At 39.5% G+C, this 20,084-nt stretch overlaps 1 protein-coding gene across 3 annotated transcripts in view; it reads left to right on the plus strand.

The window, feature by feature from the left end:
• gramd4a (GRAM domain containing 4a) overlaps positions 1 to 20,084 on the plus strand; it is a 147,225-nt gene that overhangs the window by 68,663 nt on the left and 58,478 nt on the right. For all 3 annotated transcript variants that reach the window (XM_043713699.1, XM_043713700.1, XM_043713701.1), the window contains 2 exons: positions 3,237 to 3,357; positions 4,863 to 4,921. In XM_043713699.1, the coding sequence (XP_043569634.1) occupies positions 3,237 to 3,357; positions 4,863 to 4,921 (180 nt within the window). The remainder of the gene's footprint in view (positions 1 to 3,236; positions 3,358 to 4,862; positions 4,922 to 20,084) is intronic.

Below are 20,084 nucleotides of genomic sequence, written 5' to 3' on the forward strand. Positions count from 1 at the left end.
TAGGGATTACATTTATGATATTTTCAACTGTGGAAATGATGTCTTCTGGTTGAGGTGTTAAGCTGAGATCCCAACTGCTTGGATGTATTGAAACATGTTACAGTCTTCCATAAAGAGTATCAGTTTTTCTGTTGTAGAGCTGTAGAAATAAAGCACAGAAGGGGGCTATTCAGCCCATCTTGTCTATGCTGACCATGGCTGGTATTTCTCTTTCAAACCAAAAATTCTAAAGTAAACCAGGTTAACCATTTACAGAATATCTCACTTCTTCCTTTTTGTAGGTATTGCTGTGCGCAGGTGGCAGCTAATGTTTGCTTACATAACCATAGTGATTGAGCTTCAGCAGTAATGCATTGATTCTGAAATATTTCATTAATTGTGAAGCACTTTGAGATGTCCCAAGGATGTGAGCAGAACTAATATGTGCAGTTCCTTGTACAATATTTATTTGCAGTCTGCTTACTGTCCTCATGGTAACAATTTATTATCCAACTGTGTAAGAAACTACAACCACTGTACGAATTGAGGGCTTTTCTTAAAGTAAAAGTCAAATGCGAGTTTTGAGAAGATTTGTAGCTCAGGTTGAGGTTTTGGATGTAGGTTTGCTCACTGAGCTGCAAGGTTCATTTCCAGACATTTCGTTACCCTACTAGGTAACATCTTCAGTGGGCCTCAGGTGAAGCAATGCTGAAAATTCCTGCTGTCTATTTATATGTAGTGTTTTGGATTACATTGGACAAACAGGCAGAAAACTAGCCACCAGGATACATGAACACCAACTAGCCACAAAAAGACATGACCCTCTCTCACGAGTATCCTAAAAATGGAGGAGGAAGGACACCACTTCAACTGGGACAACACATCCTTCCCAGGACAAGCCAAACAAAGACACACACGAGAATTCCTAGAAGCATGGCGTTCCAACTGGAACTCTATCAACAAACATATCGAGACCCCATCTACCGCCCCCTGAGAAAAGGAATCGGAAATGACTTCACCACCGGAAATGACATCACAACCCAAAGAAACCCAAACATATAAATAGAAAGCAGGAATTTTCAGTATTGCTTTGCCTGAGGCCCAGTGAAAATGTTACCTAGTAGGGTTAAGAAATGTCTGGAAATGAATGTAAAAGCCAAATACTGCAGGTGATGGAGATCTGAAGTAAAAACAAAGTACTGGAGAAGTTCAACAGGAATAGCAGCATCTGTGGGGGGAGAAACTGAGTTAACTTTCTTGGAAACTTGCGTAGAGAATACAACTTTGAGATACTTATCCAGTTTGTGGTTTGGATTCCCAATGTAGAAATAATTACTGTTTGAACTTTTGATGAGTGCAATACATTAGAAAAATGCATGTCAATCTTTGTTTGGCATAACATTGGCATAGATATGAACAAACTGGAAAATCTTACATGGGAAGATTTCTGTGTTGAGAAAGTGAAAAAGTGATTATGAAAGGACAAGTACATTTAGAAAGCAAAGAGAGGGAGGTAAAGATGTTTTATGGTGGGTCACACTGTAAAGCAGGAGTAAAATAAGAACTAAATATAGCATCTAAAGAACATGATGATAAAGGTTCTATAACGTTCAGATGGACAGGGGCTGAATGTTAATGTGCATTATTGTCCTGCACAATTTTGTGGTTAACAAGAGTCACCATAGGAGGTGATTTTCTTGCCTTGATCAGGAATTTGTATTAAAGGGAAGGCTAGCCTCTTTGACCAGACTTCAAACATAAGTCTTTCAAGTGAAAGAGCTGTTTGTTTTAAAAAAAAGACATTAAATGCTTAAATTGTGATATACCTAGGTGAATGCTATTTTATATTAATCTCTAGAAAAAATAATAATGCTTGAATGACATTACTTGTTCAGTAAATAACTAAAAATGCCATGACTTCAGCCCACCAGTGTCCTACCAAGAAGGAGGCTACAGTACCACAGCACCACAGCTGTGGTTTAGCTGGGAGTTTCTCATCTTTGAATCAGAGGGTTGTGGATTCAAGTTCCACACAGGAACAGAAAAATCTAGGACATACTGTTGTGCCATATCATTTGTGTTTTCAGATGAGAAGATGCCTTGACGTTGTTTGAAGAAGAGTCAAGATGTTATGCCTAATGTGTTCCGATCAATATCTCTAAATTGGCATCAATAAAACAATTCATGCAATCATTATCATATTTTGTGGGGGCTTACTGTGCACAAATTGGCTGCATTCTTTCCCATTGCTAAAAGTCAGGTTAAATTGTTGTGGATGTATTACTTTTCATTGACGTTTCAAGGACATAATGGAACCATTTGATATGCATAAAGTGCCATTGGCTTTAAATTTCAAGGCATTGGGTTTTGATACGTTATATCGCATGATAATTTGCCTATGGGAAAAATGAGCAGATTACTCTGCTACCTAATAGTGCTTCACAATGTAGTGCATGCCTGTTGGTAGTACCAGAGATAGTTAAACATCTGAAAGATTTTTTTTGTCAGAGATGTTTAATATACAACATTAGAAAGTTATCTAATGTTTAATGTGATACACATTCAAGAGTTTGATTTATTGTCTATCTAGTGTAGCAGTAGAACGTGCTGCATTGCCAACAATGCTATTGTTTTGAATTATTCTTTTAGCTGAGGCTCCATTTCCCTTTTGGTTGGTGGATGTTTAAAGAAACAGTCCTGGTACTACTTTAAGAAAAGTCAGACATTTTACTGGTATACTAACCAAATATAACCTCCTTAACCAACGTCAGCAAAAGTCAAATCACACAGTCTTCCATCTCATTGTGCTTTGTGGAATTTTGTTCTGCACAGAATGGCTATTCAATTTATCTACATAGATCATTGCATTTCAAATTAATTTGCATGAGTATTTTTTTGAAATGGTGTGAGAGATGTAACAAGAAGTTGCATGAAAGCAATTCTGTTTCTTTGTCCTTTTGGGAAGAATTTTTCTACGCTTTTGGCAAAGTTTTATGAATAGCAGGTTGTAATAAATGTGTCCAAAACATGAAACTGGCCACCGGCATACAACATAAATCAACTGAACAAATTTTTGAAAAAAATTGATTGTAATTGGATTCTAAGGCTTACAATAATGAAGTCAACTTTGTGAGTATGTAGTTAGTTATGTACTGTGCAATAAATATCATATGCTACTTCCTAGTAATGTGTTATGATTATTGCAACCAATTTAATGTTGTTGTTAATGCATACTCTTTTATTTCTTTTCTAAACAGAAGAGGAATTGAGGAAGCTTAGGGAAGAGACAAATGCAGAAACTCTTAAGCAAGAACTAGAAAAGGAGAAATTGAAGCGAATAGAGCTGGAACAGAAAATCTCTGATGTGATCAAAACCAGGTAAAATTGGTACAGAGCTAATCAAGGTTACATTGTTGCAGATGATACCTGAAGAATATGTCAAATTTACTTAAAAATATTAGATACTCCAGATGGGTAGTAACTGTCTAATGTAAATGAGGGGTGTGATGTGAGAGGTGTTGGTAGCTAGTAATTCTGGAGTTGACTATTATTACTCTTTAATTCAAGAATTAAAAGTAGCATGAACCTGATCTCTGAAATATTGCGTGATACTGATATGTTTAAATGCAAATTTCAGCAGTACTAAAATCACATGCTATTCAAGTCATACAGTATAAATGAATTATAAAGTCAGAGTGAAATAATCCTTTAATTCACTAAGTATAGTGATATACTATTTCATCTTGTAGACATTTTTTGTTTGATAATTTGCAGAATTAACTTAAACAGAAGATGGCTAATGTCCACTGTCATGGAAGGAAAATGCCTGTGTATCTAAATCCTTTTTGTAATAATGTCTCTGAAATTAGTTGCACACCAGTTGGCATTTGTGGTACAATTTTGTTTTCACTGATAATTTTAGTGCAACCACTGCTAACATGGACTGTATCCCACAACAACCTCTTACATTTATTTGAAAATGGGAACAACATTGCTGTATCATTTATTAAATGGTTCTGGTTTTGTCATTGAAACATTTGTTCTTCGTGCTAGGAGTACAGCTCCATGAAATATGAATATTTAACTGCAGAGAAATAGTAAACCTGGCTCGCATCATGCTGCAAGTTGAAATTCCTGAAGAAAATTCTCTGTTTTTAGTTGGTATTGTGCTAATTCATATGAAAACCTTTCTGGAATAATTAAGAAGTATATTTCATTCCTTGTTCACCAATGACCTATCAGGCAAGACATATGTACTGAAGTAGGAGCAAATTACTGCTGATGCTGGAATTTGTATTGAAAACAAAAAATGCTGAAGATCACAGCAGGTCAGGCAGCATCCATGGAAAGAAAGCTAATGTTTCAAGTCTAGATGACCCTTCATTAGAGCTGATGTTTAGCATGCTTTCTCTCCATGGATGCTGCCTGATCCATTGTGATCTCCAGCATTTTTTGTTTTCACATTCACTAAGGTGTTTGGTATTTCAATGAATGTGGAGAAAGTGAGGACTGCAGATGCTGGAGATCAGAGTCAAAGAGTATGGTGCTGGAAAAGCACAGCCAATCAGACAGCATCCCCGAGGAGCAGGAGAGTCAACGTTTTGAGCATAAGCTCTTCATCAGTCTTCATCTTCATCAGACTCTCTTGCTCCTTGGAGGTTGCCTCACCGGCTGTTTTTTTTCTTTCCAGCACCACACTCTTTGACTTGATATCAATGAACAATCCTTGCTGATGATTTGCTTTAAGCAGGCTATGAAAATTTGAATTAAATAAATTTGAGCTGTTAAAATAATTACAATTTTAGATATTCTATAGTATTTAGTTGTCTAATTTGTGAAATATATGTCAGCATTTTTTTGTGTTCTCATCTTTTCTTTAAAAGAGGTGAAGACTCTTCAAGTCAGCAGTCTTTGAAAGTTCAGACTTCAGTAAATGGAACAGGTAATTTACACTGGTGATTTCTGAGATTACTTAAATGTTAAGCACAAGGAGTAAATCTTGCACATTAAAGCAATATTAAAGGACTTCATTTAGTGTATTCTTAACATTTAACAATTTTTAATGTAAAGTGAGTGCTCCAAGTGGAATTTCCACAGTATTGGTGTTGTGGGTAGATACTAGTCTTTTTATTCTGATTGGGTTCAAAACTTTTTTGGCTATAAATTTTGCGTATGAAATGAGCAAATATTTGAGCAATTTTCACTGAATTCACAATAGGAATACGCCCCTTTTTTATAAAACTGCCCACTGTTTGGCACTATCTTGTTCTGTTGCTACTGAGTAGCTATATACTAAGTGGAAAAATATTGCAAGGTGCGTTCAGGGATAATCTTCCTTAAGTCTAAGCTAGAATCCAAAGATGTGCAAGTTAGGTGGGTTGACCATGCTAAATTATCCTGTAGTGTCCAGAAATATGCAGGATAGATGGATTAGCAGGGTTATGGGGATAGGGTGTGGTGGATGAGTCTGTGCATGATGCTGTTTGGAGGGTCAGTGCAGACTTAATTGGCTGAATGGCTTCTATCTGCACTGTATGCATTCTACGATTCTGGAGTGCATTCTTGGACAACGTACAGGGGTATTACCCTCCTCTCATGAGCAATAATGAAAAGTCCTTGATGCTGATTTTGGCTGTACAGAAATTTTTAAAAAAAGTTTTATTCTACAAAATCAATGTCCGTTACCTTTTCCATCACAGAACAAAAGTTCAATAAACATTAGAAATGAATGATTTCACAAATACAGCATTGCATTTGGTCAATTAAAAAGTTTTAAAAATTAACTCCGACAGCACATTTTTCTCTTAAAACTGTTAACATAGAACACTACAGTGTAGAACAAGCCCTTTGGCCCTCGATGTTGCGCCGACCTGTGAACTAATCTAAGGCCATCCCCCAACACTATCCCATCATCATCCATGTGCTTATCCAAGGATTGTTTAAATTTCCCTAATGTGCTGAGTTAACTACATTGGCAGGCAGGGCATTTTACGCCCTTACCACTCTCTGAATAAAGAACCTGCCTCTGACGTCTGTCTTAAATCTATCACCCCTCAATTTGTAGCTATGACCCTTCGTACAAGCTGACGTCATCATTCTAGGAAAAAGGCTCTCATTGTCTACCCTACCTCATCCTCTAATTATCTTCTATGCCTCGATCAAATCCCCTCTTAGCCTTCTTCTTTCCAATGAGAACATACCCAGTCTCTCAGTCTTTCCTCATAAGACCTTTCTTCCAGACTAGGCAATATCCTGATAAATCTCCTCTGCACCTTTTCCAATGCTCCCACATCTTTCCTGTAATTGGACGAGCAGAACTGTACACAATATTCCAAATACGGCTGCATAGTGTTTTGTATAGTTGCATCATGATGTTACGGCACCAGAACTCAATTCTCCTACCAATAAAACCTAACATACCATGTGCCTTCTTAACAGCACTATCAACCTGGGCAGCAACTTTCAGGGATCTATGTACATGGACTCACAAGATCCCTCTGCACATCCACGCTACAAGAATCTTTCCATTGATCCAGTATTCTGCCTTCCAGTTATTTCCCCAAAGTGAATCATTTCACACTTATCTGCATTGAACTCCATTTGCCACCTCACAGCCCAATTCTGCAGTTTATCCAAGTCCCCCTGCAACCTGCAACATTCTTCCACACTGTCCACCACTCCACCGACTTCAGTGTCATCTATGCCTGAGTCCAAATCATTTATAAAAATGACAAAAAACAGTGGTTCCAAAACAGATCCTTGTGGCACATCACTCGTAACCAAACTCCAGGTCAAATACTTTCCATCAACCATCATTCGCTGCCTACTTGCAGAAAGCCAACTAATCCACACTGCTAAATCATCCTCAATCTTTGCATTTTCTCCAACAGCCTACCATGTGGAACCTTATCAAAGGCTTTGCTAAAGTCCATGTACACCACGTCAACTGCCCTACCCCCATCCACATGCTTGGTCACCTTCTCAAAAAACTCAATGAGGTTTGAGAGACATGACCTGCCCTTGACAAACCATGTTGACTATCTGCAATCAAATTGTTGCTTGCTAGCTGATTATAAATCTTATCTCATAATCCTTTCCAAACGTTTTCCGACTACAAACTTAAGGTTCACTGGTTTGTACTTATCTGGGTCATCTCTACTGCCTTTCTTGAACAAAGGCAGAACATTTGCAATCCTCCAGTCCTGCGGACTAAACCTGTAGACAATGATGACTCAAAGATCAAAACCAAAGGCTCCAACACCACCTCCCTAGCTTCTCAGAGAATCCTCTGATAAATTCCAACCGGCCAAGGGGACTTGTCTACTTTCACTCCTTCTAGAATTGATAACACCTCTTCCTTACTAACCTCGATCCTTTCTAGTCTAAAATCTCGTATCTCTTTCTTCTCCTGTAAAATATTCTCTTTTTCCTGAGTGAAAACAGATGAGAAATATTTGTTTAGCACCTCTTCGATCTCCACAGTGTCCACACACAACTTCCCATTTCTGTCTTTGACTGGCCATATTCTTATGCTAGTCATCCTTTTATTCTTCACATACTTATAGAAAGCTTTAGGGTTCTCCTTTATTCTATCTGCTAAAGACTGCTCATGTCCTCTCTTTGCTCTTTTTAACTCTCTTTGTAAATTCTTCGTAGGTAATCTGTAACTCTCCATCGCCTCATCTGAACTATCTCGTCTTATCGTCACGCAAACTTCTTTCTTCCGCTTAACATGCGGAATTTCTTTAGTAAACCACGGTTTACCTTACCTTATCACTTCTTCACTGCCTGAAAAGGACATACCTATCAAGGACCTGCAATATCTGTTCCTTAAACCAGCTCCACATTTCGATTTGTACGCATTCGTCGCATTTTGATACCCCATCCTAAGTTTTGACTAATTGGGCTTTGATTGCACCCACCTCCTATCTATAACTCTTGTCCTGTGGCATGTACCTATCCCTTTCCATCACTAAACTAAATGTAACCAAATTACCAAAACATTGAACTCCCAGCTACCAACCCATGCTGCAAGCTCACCTACCTTATTTCAGATACTTCTGGCATTGAAGTAGACACACTTCAAACCAGCTTGCCAGCACACTCCTGTGACCATGAAATCCTGTCCATGTCCTCCCTACTTTCATCCTCCTGTGCATTGGAACTACACTTCAGGTTCCCATCCCCCTGCTGAGCTAGTTTCAACCCACCCAAATAGCACCAGCAAACTCCCTCCCCAGGATATTAGTACCACCCTGGTTCAAGTGAAGATCATCCTGTTTGGAGAGGTCCCACCTTCCCCAGAATGAGCACCAATTATCCATGTACCTGAAACCTTTCCCCCTGCATCATCTCTGCAGCCACATGTTTAGCTGGTATCTGTCCCTGCTCCTTGCCTCGCTATCATGTGGCATGGGAAACAAACTAGAGATAACAAATCTGTTATTTCTAGCTCTCAGCTTCCACCCTAGCTCCCTGAAATCCTACCTTACATCCCTGTCCCTCTTTCTACCTATGTCATTAGTATCTATGTGGACCATGACTAGAGCTGGTCACCCTATACCTTCAGGACCCCAAAGGCACAATCTGAGACAGCATGGACCCTGGCACCCCACTGCATGCCCCTGGTAAGTTTCCCCCCCCCCCCAACAGTATCCAAAATTATATACATGTTTTTCAGGAGAACGACCACAGGGGATCTCTGCACTGACTGTTTTATCCCCCTTCGAACAGTTACCCAGCTTTCTTCGTGTTTAAGTTAAGTTTAAGTATCTTCAATTTAAATGTCAGTTGAGACTTTTACAGACAAAAATTGTGACAGTTAATCACAAAATACCATCTATCAATCAGAGATGAAGAGGAATCTCTTCTTTCACAGGATAATGAATCTGGAATTCTTTACCATGGAGGGCTGTGGTAGCTGGATCATTATATTCAAAGCAATAATAGACAGAATTTTAAATCGGTCAGGGAGTCAGGGGAGGTAGATAAAAGGCAGGAAAGTGGAGTTGACAAGTCTCAGATCAACCATGATCTCCATGGATGGGAGAGCAAGCTTGATGAGCTGAATCGTGTGCTTTTGCTCCCTACATCTTATGGTCTCCTAAATTAAATCATGGTTTCAAATTGAAGTAATGAATTTTAAAAACATTGACTGACAGATGAGTTAATGAGTTATGTCTCTTAAAGTAGAAATGTGTAAGCTGTGTGGGCACTTCATAATCGAGATTTCAGTTTCAGGGCTGCACGGTGGCTCCATGGTTAGTACTACTGCCTCACTGCCAGGGAGCCAAGTTCATTTCCAACCTCTGGTGACTGTGTGGAGTTTGCACATTCTCCCTGTGTCTGCATGCGTTTCCTCCGGGTGCTCCAGTTTCCTCCCACAATCCAAGGATGTGTCGGTCAGGTGAATTGGCCAAGCTAAATTGCCTGTAGTGTGCAGGTTTGGTGCATTAATCAGGTGTAAATGTAGAGGAATGGGTTTCGGTGGGTTACTCTTCGGAGGGTCATTGTGGACTTGTTAGGCTGAAGAGCCTGTTTCCACACTGTAGGGAATCTAATCTAATCTAATCTAAATCCTGTATTTGCATGTGCTTCCTAACATGTCCCATTTTTATCACATAATGACCTCACAGTTCCCTTATCATGCATTGTTGATTAATTCAAATAAGCAGGAGTACATTGTAACTGAAAATGTAGTGAATGCACAAGTAGCGAAAGAAATACTGATGAGAATGCTATCAAGAACTTACAAAAGTTACAAATCTCTCATGGTTTTTGTTATTAATTGTAGATCTTCCAGATGGGTATTAATTGCAAAATAGATTGTAGCCCAAGGCAGCTGGGTGGATGCGTTTGAAGTAAATTATATCAAACTAATAAAGGCAGTATTCTAATCAAATAACTCGAAGTATTTTTTGAAAACTTTTCTGTCATTTTCCCCTTTCAGCCTGCTAACTAAAGTCTCAAATTAAGGTTTGTAACTTATCTAGAAAAATGTATACTTCACAAATAATGTAATTTAAATTTAACACTAAAATGGTCTCCTCTGTCTGAGTATTTTTTTAATTGACCACCCCAACCACTTTGAAAAGGTTGGATTTGCAGTTGAAGTTTTTTCCAAGAATTCTCACTGTGCATGCTATTCACTCAGTACCCTAGGCTCAGCATGTACAACATTATTTAGCATGCAACATATCTCACTGTAAATGCTAAGGTGTGTGTATATTTATGTTCAGACAAGATTTTAAGGTTCTTAAGTTTATGTAATTGAATTCCAAACCTGCTAGTGAAATAGTTCTATTTACTTTATTTAGATAATGATTCCTATTTAAACTAATGTTTACTGCTGAGACAGATGTGATCTGTAGTCTTTTATGTTTTTTGTTTTGAAATTTAAACGAAAGTTGAATATTGTTTACAGAGAATATTTAATATTTTTAGGGAGCATTTACTCCTTTCCGTGTGTAGATGTTGGAATACCATATTCTATATGGCCAAAAACATAGATTTGTCATTTTTGATTTTCCCGGCACTGGGACAGATTGAGATGCATCCAAGAATTTTGAAGAAAACTAAGGTAGAAATTGCAAGGGCACTGGCCACAATCTTTCAGCCTTGTAAGGATAGGTTGACTCAGTTGGGACAGTTCTGCTTGGAGAGAAGACTAAAAGGAGTTCTGATAATGGTTTTCAAAATTGTGGGCGGACTAGAATGATTGGATAGGGAAAACTGTTCATTAGCTTTAAAGTGATCTACAAAAAAAGCATGTGTGAAGTGAAGAAAACAATTTTTACTCAGCAGCAAAGGTATGGAATGCACTGTCTAGTCATGTGGTGGAGGCAGGTTCAGTTAAGGTATTTAAGGGGTTATTGGATGATTATTTGGGAGGAAATGCAGGAGATTGACAATAGGTAATGTTGTTAATTTCACAAGTGAATGTAGGCATAATTGGTTAAATATCCTTCTGTGCCATAACACTTCTGTGATTTCTGTCTTAGTTTGATTCTTGATAAAGTATTGGTAGTATCTCAATTTCTATTTTCCTTATTGTTTCAAACCATTCTATTTCTCGTAATAAATCTTATTGCCAATATTTATTCATAATTCTTGACTTAATCTCATCAGTGTGGATGATAATTAGTATTTGCCTACTTCTGTGTGTTTTTGATAATGAATTATTTCCTACATGTCTTTCAGATAGGCAATACATCTGTAGGGATAGTGAAATTGTCAAAGAAAATAGCATCTCTTCCTAAAATTAACCAAATGAATGTATTGCACACCTGACTTCATGCCCACGGCTGAGGAAAATGTTGTATCCAATATATTATTTTATGGGGATGTGATCATCATGATGTAAATGACAAACTGCGTTGGTCGTTATATGTACCTCTGAACCAGGAGGTGTGGTTTCAGGACCCTGCAGCTCCAGAACTATGTGATAACATTTCTAAACAGTCGATCTGAAAATATCTCCACAGACATTCACATTGGAAACTGGCTTTTACACCGTCAACATGGATTTCAAAATTTCTCCTCTTCACCTATCCATGTTGAAATGGTGGCCATAATCTTGTGCTTCTGGAGATAGTGAGGTTAGAGGTGGGAAGCCCAATTAATTAGGTAGGATGGTGACATACCTGAACCCCACCTCCATCAAAATTAAGTTTGGGTGGGAATTTCCATGGTTAATTTACCAATGCCTCTGCCAATTGAGGCCCTTAAATGGTCCTTAATTGGCCACTTAAGGGTCTCCACTTGCTACCACTGCTGTTAACTCGCCTGCAATGAGCCAGTTTCCATGCAGTTTGTCTGTTGCTGTGTGTTTGTGTAAGACTCATCATAGTTTTGTTACGAATATAGACACAAGAACTGAATTTCAGAAGTTAAACAGGAGTTACTAATGGTCATCAAGGCAGAGGCAATAGATAAAGTAGAACTTAGAACAATCACCATCAATAGGGAAATGGTACTAAGCAACCTATTAGGATTAAGGACAGACTAGTCTCCTGGGCCTAATGGCCTCCATCCTAGGGTATTAAAGGAAGTGGCAGTGGAGATAGTAAATCCATTGGTTACAATATTCCAAAATCCCCTGGATGTGGGAGAGGTTCCAATGGATTGGAAAATGTCTAATATAACGTGCTTGTTCAAAAAGGGAGGGAGGCAAAATGTGGGAAATTACAGACCACTTAGTTTAACATCTGTTGTTGGAAAAGTATTCGAATTAATTATCAAGGAAGCAATATCAGGACATTTAGAAAGTCAAAACACTATCTATCGGTGTCAACATGGTTTGATGAAGAGCAAATCTTGTTTGACTAAGAGTTCTTTGAAGATTTAGCAAACAAGGTGGATAATGGGGATGCTGCAGATGTAATTTATCTGGACTTCCGGGAGGTGTTTGATAAGGTGTTGCACAAAAGGTTAATTCATAAGGTTGGATCATATGGGATTAGGGGTAATTTATTAGCCTTGATAGATGACTGGCTGATGGATAGGGACAGAGTGTCAGCATAAATATGTTTTCTTCTAGATGGCAAGATGTAACTAGTGGGGTGCCACAGGATTCGGTCCTTGGATCCCGGCTCTTTACAATCTACATTAGTGACTTAGATACAGGGATACAAGGCTCTATAACCAAATTTGCAGATGATACAAAATAGGTGGGACGATAAATTGCAATGATATATGGATATAAATAGGTTCAGAGAGTGGCCAAAATGTGATAGATGGAGTTTAACGTGGATAAGTGCGAGGTCATGTGTTTGGTTCAAATAAAATGGGAAGATGGCCTATTATCTTAATGGGGAGAGACTTTGGGGTGCTCCAGTGTAGAGGGATTTAGGTGTATCCATTGATGGATCATAGAAAACCAGCATGCAGGTACAGCAGATAATAAAGAAAGTAAATGGAATGTTCGCTTTTGGAATAAGGAATAGAATATAAAGGAAGGAGGTATTGGTGAGACTGCACCTAGAGTGTTGTGCTCAGTTTTGTTCCCCTTATTTGAGAAAAGATGTAGTGACATTGGAGGCAGTTCAGAGAAGGTTCACTAGATTGATCTCAGAAATGAGGGGTTTGTCGTATGAAGAGAGATTGAACAGTTTAGGCCTTTGCGCTCTGGAATTTAGAATGAGGCGAGATCAAATTGAGGTATTCTAGATGATAAAAGGTATGGATAAAATAGACATGAAGTGGATACTTCCTCTTCCTCATTCTAGCATGACAGGTCATAGGCTTAGGATAAGGAGTTGCAAATTTAAAACAGAGTTGAGGAGAAACGACTTCTTGCAAAGGTTTGTGAAATTGTGGAATTTGCTACCCCAAAGTGTGGTGGATGCTGAGACAATGAGTAAATTTAAAGAGGAGATGGACAGATTTTTAATTGGTAATGGATTAAAGGGATTTGAACAGAAGGCAGGAAAATGGGGGTGAGGAGCATATCAGCCATGATCAAATGGTGGAGCATACTCAATGGGCCGAAGGGCCTAATTCTGCTCCTATATCTTATGAACTTATAAGGCAGATTTTGACTGAAAATGAGGTTGAGGAATCCAAGTTAAATTGATGTCAGTGGAAATCGGGCGAAGACATTACACAACTGGAGTCACAGCTTTAAAAAAGATCGAAGATTGTGCTGCTGGAGGTCAGTCATCTCAGTTGCAGGAGCTCCTCAGGGTAGTGTTTTAGTCAAAGCAATTGTCAGCTGCTTCATCAATGAATTCTCCTTCATTATAAAATTTCCAAAGTGGGAATGTTCCCTGGTCAAGTGCAGTGTTCAGTTCCATTCGTAAAATGAAACAGTGCATGCCTACATGCAAAAAGACCAGGACAACAATCAGATGTGGCCTGTTACACAGCAAGTAATATTCACATCACTTAAGCGTATTAAAATGACAAACCCCAGCAAGAGAGAACTTAACAGTCTCCTCTTGACGTTTCATTGGCATTACCATCACTGAATTACTCCCTAGAAACTTCTAGGGATTAACCACTGATCAGAAACTAAACTGGACCAATTGCATAAATACTGTGGCTATGAGAGCAGCACAGAAGCTGGGAATTCTTGTTGGGCAGGCTTTGAAGAATGAGGCACAAGTCAAGGGTACAGTCGGGCAATTTCCATTTGCCTGGATGGATGTAGCTCTAATAACACTTGAGAAGCTCAACACTTTCCAGAACAAAGCATCTTGATTGATTAAGCAGCTCAAAAATCACCTTAAACGTTCACTCTATTCAGTGTCAGGACATACAGGCAACCATGTGCATCATCTACAAAATGCACTGCACAAACACACAATGGGTCCTTAGACTGCACTTTTTAAATGAGTGCCATCTGCCACCTAGGAAAAATGGATAGCAAGCCCATGGGTAAACCACAGGTGGCAATTTTCCATCCAGGTCGCATATTTCTTCGTCAGGATGATATATGATTGTCCACCACAGTCACTCGATCAATTCTTTTCTAAACAGTACTGCTGGTCTGTCTCTACCACAAGGACTGCAACAGTTCAAAACAATGACCTATTAGCACCTGAGTTCTCAAATGCAGTTAAGGATGGGAAATAATAAATAGTCACATCGTATGACCAAGAAGGTATTGAAAAAGTCAGTTATCTTGACAAGCTGGCTGCAGATCATGGAAATTCTTGAACTCGATGCACTGGATGGATTAGTGAGAGTCTCATCAGCTGGTGAGCAAGCGAGAGATCTGCGCTGTGTCTTTTAAAGGGAGGTCCGTCAAATCTAATGCGAATAAATTATTGGCGTAATTACCATTGGGCCTTCATCTGAAACTTTGCACCCTAAGGCCCAGGTTCCACGCAGTGAGAGTTGCCAGACTGAGGCCAGCAACTCTTCCAATCAATCATCAAGTAACACAATGCTTCTTGTGGAATCAAAACGAAACATCATTGAGTAGGTTATTGGTGACTAAATGTAGCTTGGTACCGCTTTTAATGATACCTTTCATCAATTTGTTAATGGTTGAGAGTTGACTAATGGAGTGATAATTCGTCAAGACGGCTTTGTCCTGCATTAATAGGCATGGAGCAACTTGGTAGGAATATCTCTAGTTTTGGAGAGCAAGTCTTCAGTCCTTCAATTGGAATGCTATTGATGCCTACAACCTTTGCCATTTTCATTGTTTCTAGCTATTTGTTGATAACCTGTGGAGTGAATCACGGGGTTCAAGGCTAGCATCTATAATAGGGGTCTCAGGAGGCAGAGATGGTTCATCTGCTCAGCATTTCAGGCTGAGGATGACTGTCTTTTGTGCTGATTCACTGGGTACCACTATCACTGAGAATTGAAATGTTTGTGGAGCCTATTCATTAGTTGTTTAATTGTCCACCACAGTCCATGACTGGATACAAAAGGCCGACAACAATTTAATCTGATTTTTTTTTTGGTTATAAGATTAGATTAGATTAGATTACTTAGTGTTGAAACAGGCCCTTCGGCCCAACAAGTCCACACCGACCCTCCGAAGAGCAACCCACCCAGACCCATTCCCCTACATTTACCCGTTTACCTAACACTACGGGCAATTTAGCATGGCCAGTTCACCTAACCTGCACATCTTTGGACTGTGGGAGGAAACCGGAGCACCCGGGGGAAACCCACACAGACACTGGGAAGAATGTGCAAACTCCACACAGTCTGTTGCCTGAGGCAGGAATTGAACCCAGGTCTCTGGCAGCAGTGCTAACCGCTGTGCCACCGTACCGCCCACAGCACCTCACAGCCCACATTGTCCACCACAGCCCTCAGAGATTGTTGACCACTCTTGCGCATGCTTGTAGTCCAGTGTTATAACTTCAACTTGGTCCTCCCACAAACCCACTTTGTTAGATAGGTTCTTGACTTGGGCAACTGAGTCCATAGTAGTGCTTGCAAACCATCTTTGGCGAGGGGACTTCACATTGACAATACCTTCCATTATGTTGTTGGCACTATCACTGTGCTAAATGGGACAGACTTCAAACAATCTAGCAACTCGAGACTGGGCATCCAAGAGGTGCTGTGGGAAATCAACAGCACAATAATACTCCAGCACAATCTGCAACTTTGTGGTCTTACATACCCTCCACACAATCATTGTCATCAGGTAAAGGGATCAACCCTGGTTCAATGGAGAGTACAGGAGGGCATGTCAGGAACAGCATCAGGCATATCTATAAATTTGGTGTTAACCTGTCTAAGTTACAAACAGGGCTACTTCCATGTCAAACAATATAAGCAGCCAGTATAAAAAGAGCTAAATGATCGTATAATCAATGAATCAGATCTAAGCTCTGCATATCCAGTCAGAAATGGTGGTGCACAATTAAACAGTTTACTTGAGCAGGAGACTCCACAAATAGCCCTATCCTCAATGATGAAAGAGCCCAAGACAGCAGTGCAAAAGTTAAGTCTGAAGCAGTCCCAGCAATCTTCAGCTAGAACTGCCAAGTGGATGATACCTATCAGCCTCCTCCAGTGGTCCCCAGCATTTCAGATACCAGTATTTAGCAAATTCAATTCACTCCATATGACACCAAGAAGAGGTTGGAGGCACTGGATACTGCAAAGGCTAAGAGCCCTGACAACATTCCAGCAATCATACTGAAACTTGTGCTTCAGAACCTGTCATTTCCCTTGCCAAATTCTTCCAGTACGGTTACAACACTGGCATCTACCCAACAATGTGAAAAATTGCCCAAGTATGTCCTGCACATAAAAAGCAGGCTAAATCCAAACCAGACAATTACCGCCCCATCCGTCTATTCTTGATCATTAGTGTCATCAACAATGCTGTCAAGCAGGACCTGCTCAGCAACAACCTGCTTAGTGATGCCCAGTTTGGGTTCCACCAGGGCCACTCACCTCCTGACCTCATTACATCCTTGGTTCAAACATAGACAAAAGAGTTGAATTCCAGAGGGGATATGGGAGTCACAGCTCTTGACACCAAGGCCACATTTGACCAAGTGTGGAATCAAAGAGCCCTAACGAATCTGGAATCGATGGGTATTGGGGGCAAACTTTCTGTTGGTTGGAGTCATACCTTGCAAAAAGGAAGATTTGATTTGATTTATTGTTATGTGTACTGAAGTACAGTGAAAAGCTTTGTTTGCGAGCAGTACAGGCAGATGACAATAAGCAAGGATATGCAGATCATAGAGTGAGAAAAAACTTGGATAGTGTAAGACATACAGGTTACACTGCACAGGAGTGTGCTAGGCCAGATCAGCATTATTTGAAATTAGAGTTCATTCATTAGTCTAATAACAGCAGGGAAGAAGCTGTTCTTGAACCTTCTGATGCATATGTTCAAATCTCTATTTTTTGCCTGACAGAAGAAGTTGTAGAAAAGTATTACTGGAGTGGGATGGGTCGTCAGTGATGTTGGTAGCCCTTCTGCAGCAATGAGACATGTAAATGGAGTCCATGGATGGGAGGTTGGCTTCTGTGATGGTCTGGGCTATGCACACAACCTTCTGTAGTTTGTTATAGTCCTGGGCAGAGCAGTTGCCTGACCAGGCTATTATGCTCCCAAACAGTATGTTTTCAGTGATGCATCTGTGGAAGTTGGTGTAGGTCCTTATGGATATGCCAAATTTCCTTAGCTGCCTGAGGAAGAAGAGGCATTGCTGTGCCTTTTCCCCGTTGCATCTATGTGGGAAGTCCAGGACTATTCACTCCGAGGAACTTGACACTTGGTCGTGGTTTTTGGAGTTCAGTTATCTCGGCTCTAGGACTTCTCTGCAGGTGTTCCTCAGGGTAATGTCCGAAGTCCACCATCTTCAACTACCTCATCAGTGACCTTCCCTCAATGATAAGGTCAGAAGAGGGGACATTAGCCCTGATAGCATAATATTCAGCCACACTTGCTACTCATCAGCTACTGAAGTAGTCCATATTCAAATGCAACAAGATCTGCACAACATTCATGTTTGAGTTGTTAACTGGCAAGTAGCATTCACAACATACAAATGCCAGGCAATGACCATCCCAGTAACATGTGATCTAACCACTACCCTTGACATTCAATGGTACCATCATCAGTGAATCCCCACTATCAACACCCTGGGGATTACCATTGACCGGAAACTCAACTGGACTCGTCACATAAACAGTGGCGACAAGAGCATATCAGGTTATCAATACAGTGGCGAGTAACTCACCTCTGACCTATCCAAAGCCTGTCCACCATCTACAAGGTAGAAGTCAGGACTGTGATGGAATTCTATCCATTTACCTGGTTGGGTGAGCCCAGCATGAGCTTAGGTCCTACATTCTACTCATTTTCTATCTTTGATCCCAGTAATGCATCTACACTGTCCAAATGTTGTTACCTCCAGACATGATTGTCTAATTTCCAAATCATCTATAAATCCCAAATTGAACTTCTCAAATATGGTCACCAGCTTTTCATTCTATACCGAGTCCCTCAGATGCAGCCACCTATAATGTATTTTGCACCAGGTTTTTGCCTCATAATATATTACATTTAAACTTTTTGTTTTCTTTAAATCTCTACCTCTTGCCACTAGTTTCTCCCTCAAATATGCTCTTAACCTTTTGTGTTGTTTTTCCCACCTGGCCTCCAGCACCACTTATGCTGAAATTTGCAGAAGTGCTTCCCCATCTGTCTGTCATTTGTAAAACCACTCAACTTTTGCTTTGAAAAGTTTTTCTTAAAATCTAATAATTTGACTTAGTTTTCAATGCTGCCTCTTAGTCTATCTGTTTCCATTTGTGAAGCAATGTAAAATATTGTGTCAATGTTAAATGTTGACTGGATATTTGAAGGTATTTGTGTGCTTCTGTGTTTAATACAAACATTTTTTGTGAAGATAGTATTGGTTAGAATACTTCATGATCCTTGGCAAATGCATCAGGGGAACTGATGTCTTGCACAAATCAAACCCATTTCTGCTATCTGACATCCAGCAAATTAAAGTTGTACATAGCAGAAAAGATTCAGATCCAGTTGAAGATTTACTTAAGTTAATGGCATATTTTTAGGTAGTTTATAAAACTTTATAATCATGATGCAGTTTACCTGACAAAGAAGGATATTTTGAAGGACAAAATTATAGTAGGTGGATTGATATGATTATTTACCTGCTGTTTTCAAACATTCCAACTAGTAATGTCAAAAAGCGCGAATAGATGCAACTTGTTGATGAGTCTCTTTACCATGATTTTTCAAACACCTCCAGGAAGTCTATTGAACTTTGCACGGTTCAAGACTAAATGTAAATATATTTGTTGAAAGATGGAAAATTCATCCTCGTCATTAATCTCTGGGTTACCTTAAGCTCAAATATTAAAGAGGATGCTTATTATTTAGTGCCTTATATGCAAAACATGTAATTTTAAAATGCCTGGAATTGGCAATGGGTCTGTGAACATGGTGAAAGGGAGCACTGTTGTCAGTCTTTAGCTCTGCCAACTTCATAAAGTTTGTGGAGTTGCTAAGTGTGCATCCCTGTGAGGAAAGAATCCAGTCTGTCAGACAAGTAGAATGTTAACATGAATATTTGCTCAGTATTTTAATTTGGAGACCTTAAGTATGAAGATGGGCTTCAGTGCATGTCTGACATCTGAGCAACATGGTTTTGGGAGAACTGGGTGAGAGAATTGGTTTGAAAGCTGAAGGTTGCATTCTGATGAATGTATGGGTGATCAAGTTGAAACCAGTTCTGAAATGATGTTGCATTAGGCTTGTTCTGAGAAAATCTCTGAGCTAACAAGTTGTGTTGAAGATATGATTGCTATTACTTCCTTTGTAAGAAATAACATGATATACCACCAAACAATTGTGAAACACTTGCTGTAATTCTTAGGCCAAGAGGTCTGTTCATTAAATTCAGAACAAATGGACTTTGTCCTAAAATTAAAGCTAGGCTATTGATGAATGAAATGAGCAAGCAAATTTTCTCTAAAAGGGCAGTAGAAATCTGGAAACCTCTGCCCCAAAATACTGTGGATTTAATAGAAATTTTCAAGAAAGAAATGGGTATAGTTTTGTTGGATAAGAATGTCCGGGAATATAAGCTACAGCAGGTAAAAGGAGTTGAGAAACAAATCAGCCTTGACCTTATTGATTG

This window comes from Chiloscyllium plagiosum, chromosome 23 (assembly GCF_004010195.1).
Source record: "Chiloscyllium plagiosum isolate BGI_BamShark_2017 chromosome 23, ASM401019v2, whole genome shotgun sequence".
NCBI classification, from domain to species: Eukaryota; Metazoa; Chordata; class Chondrichthyes; order Orectolobiformes; family Hemiscylliidae; genus Chiloscyllium; species Chiloscyllium plagiosum.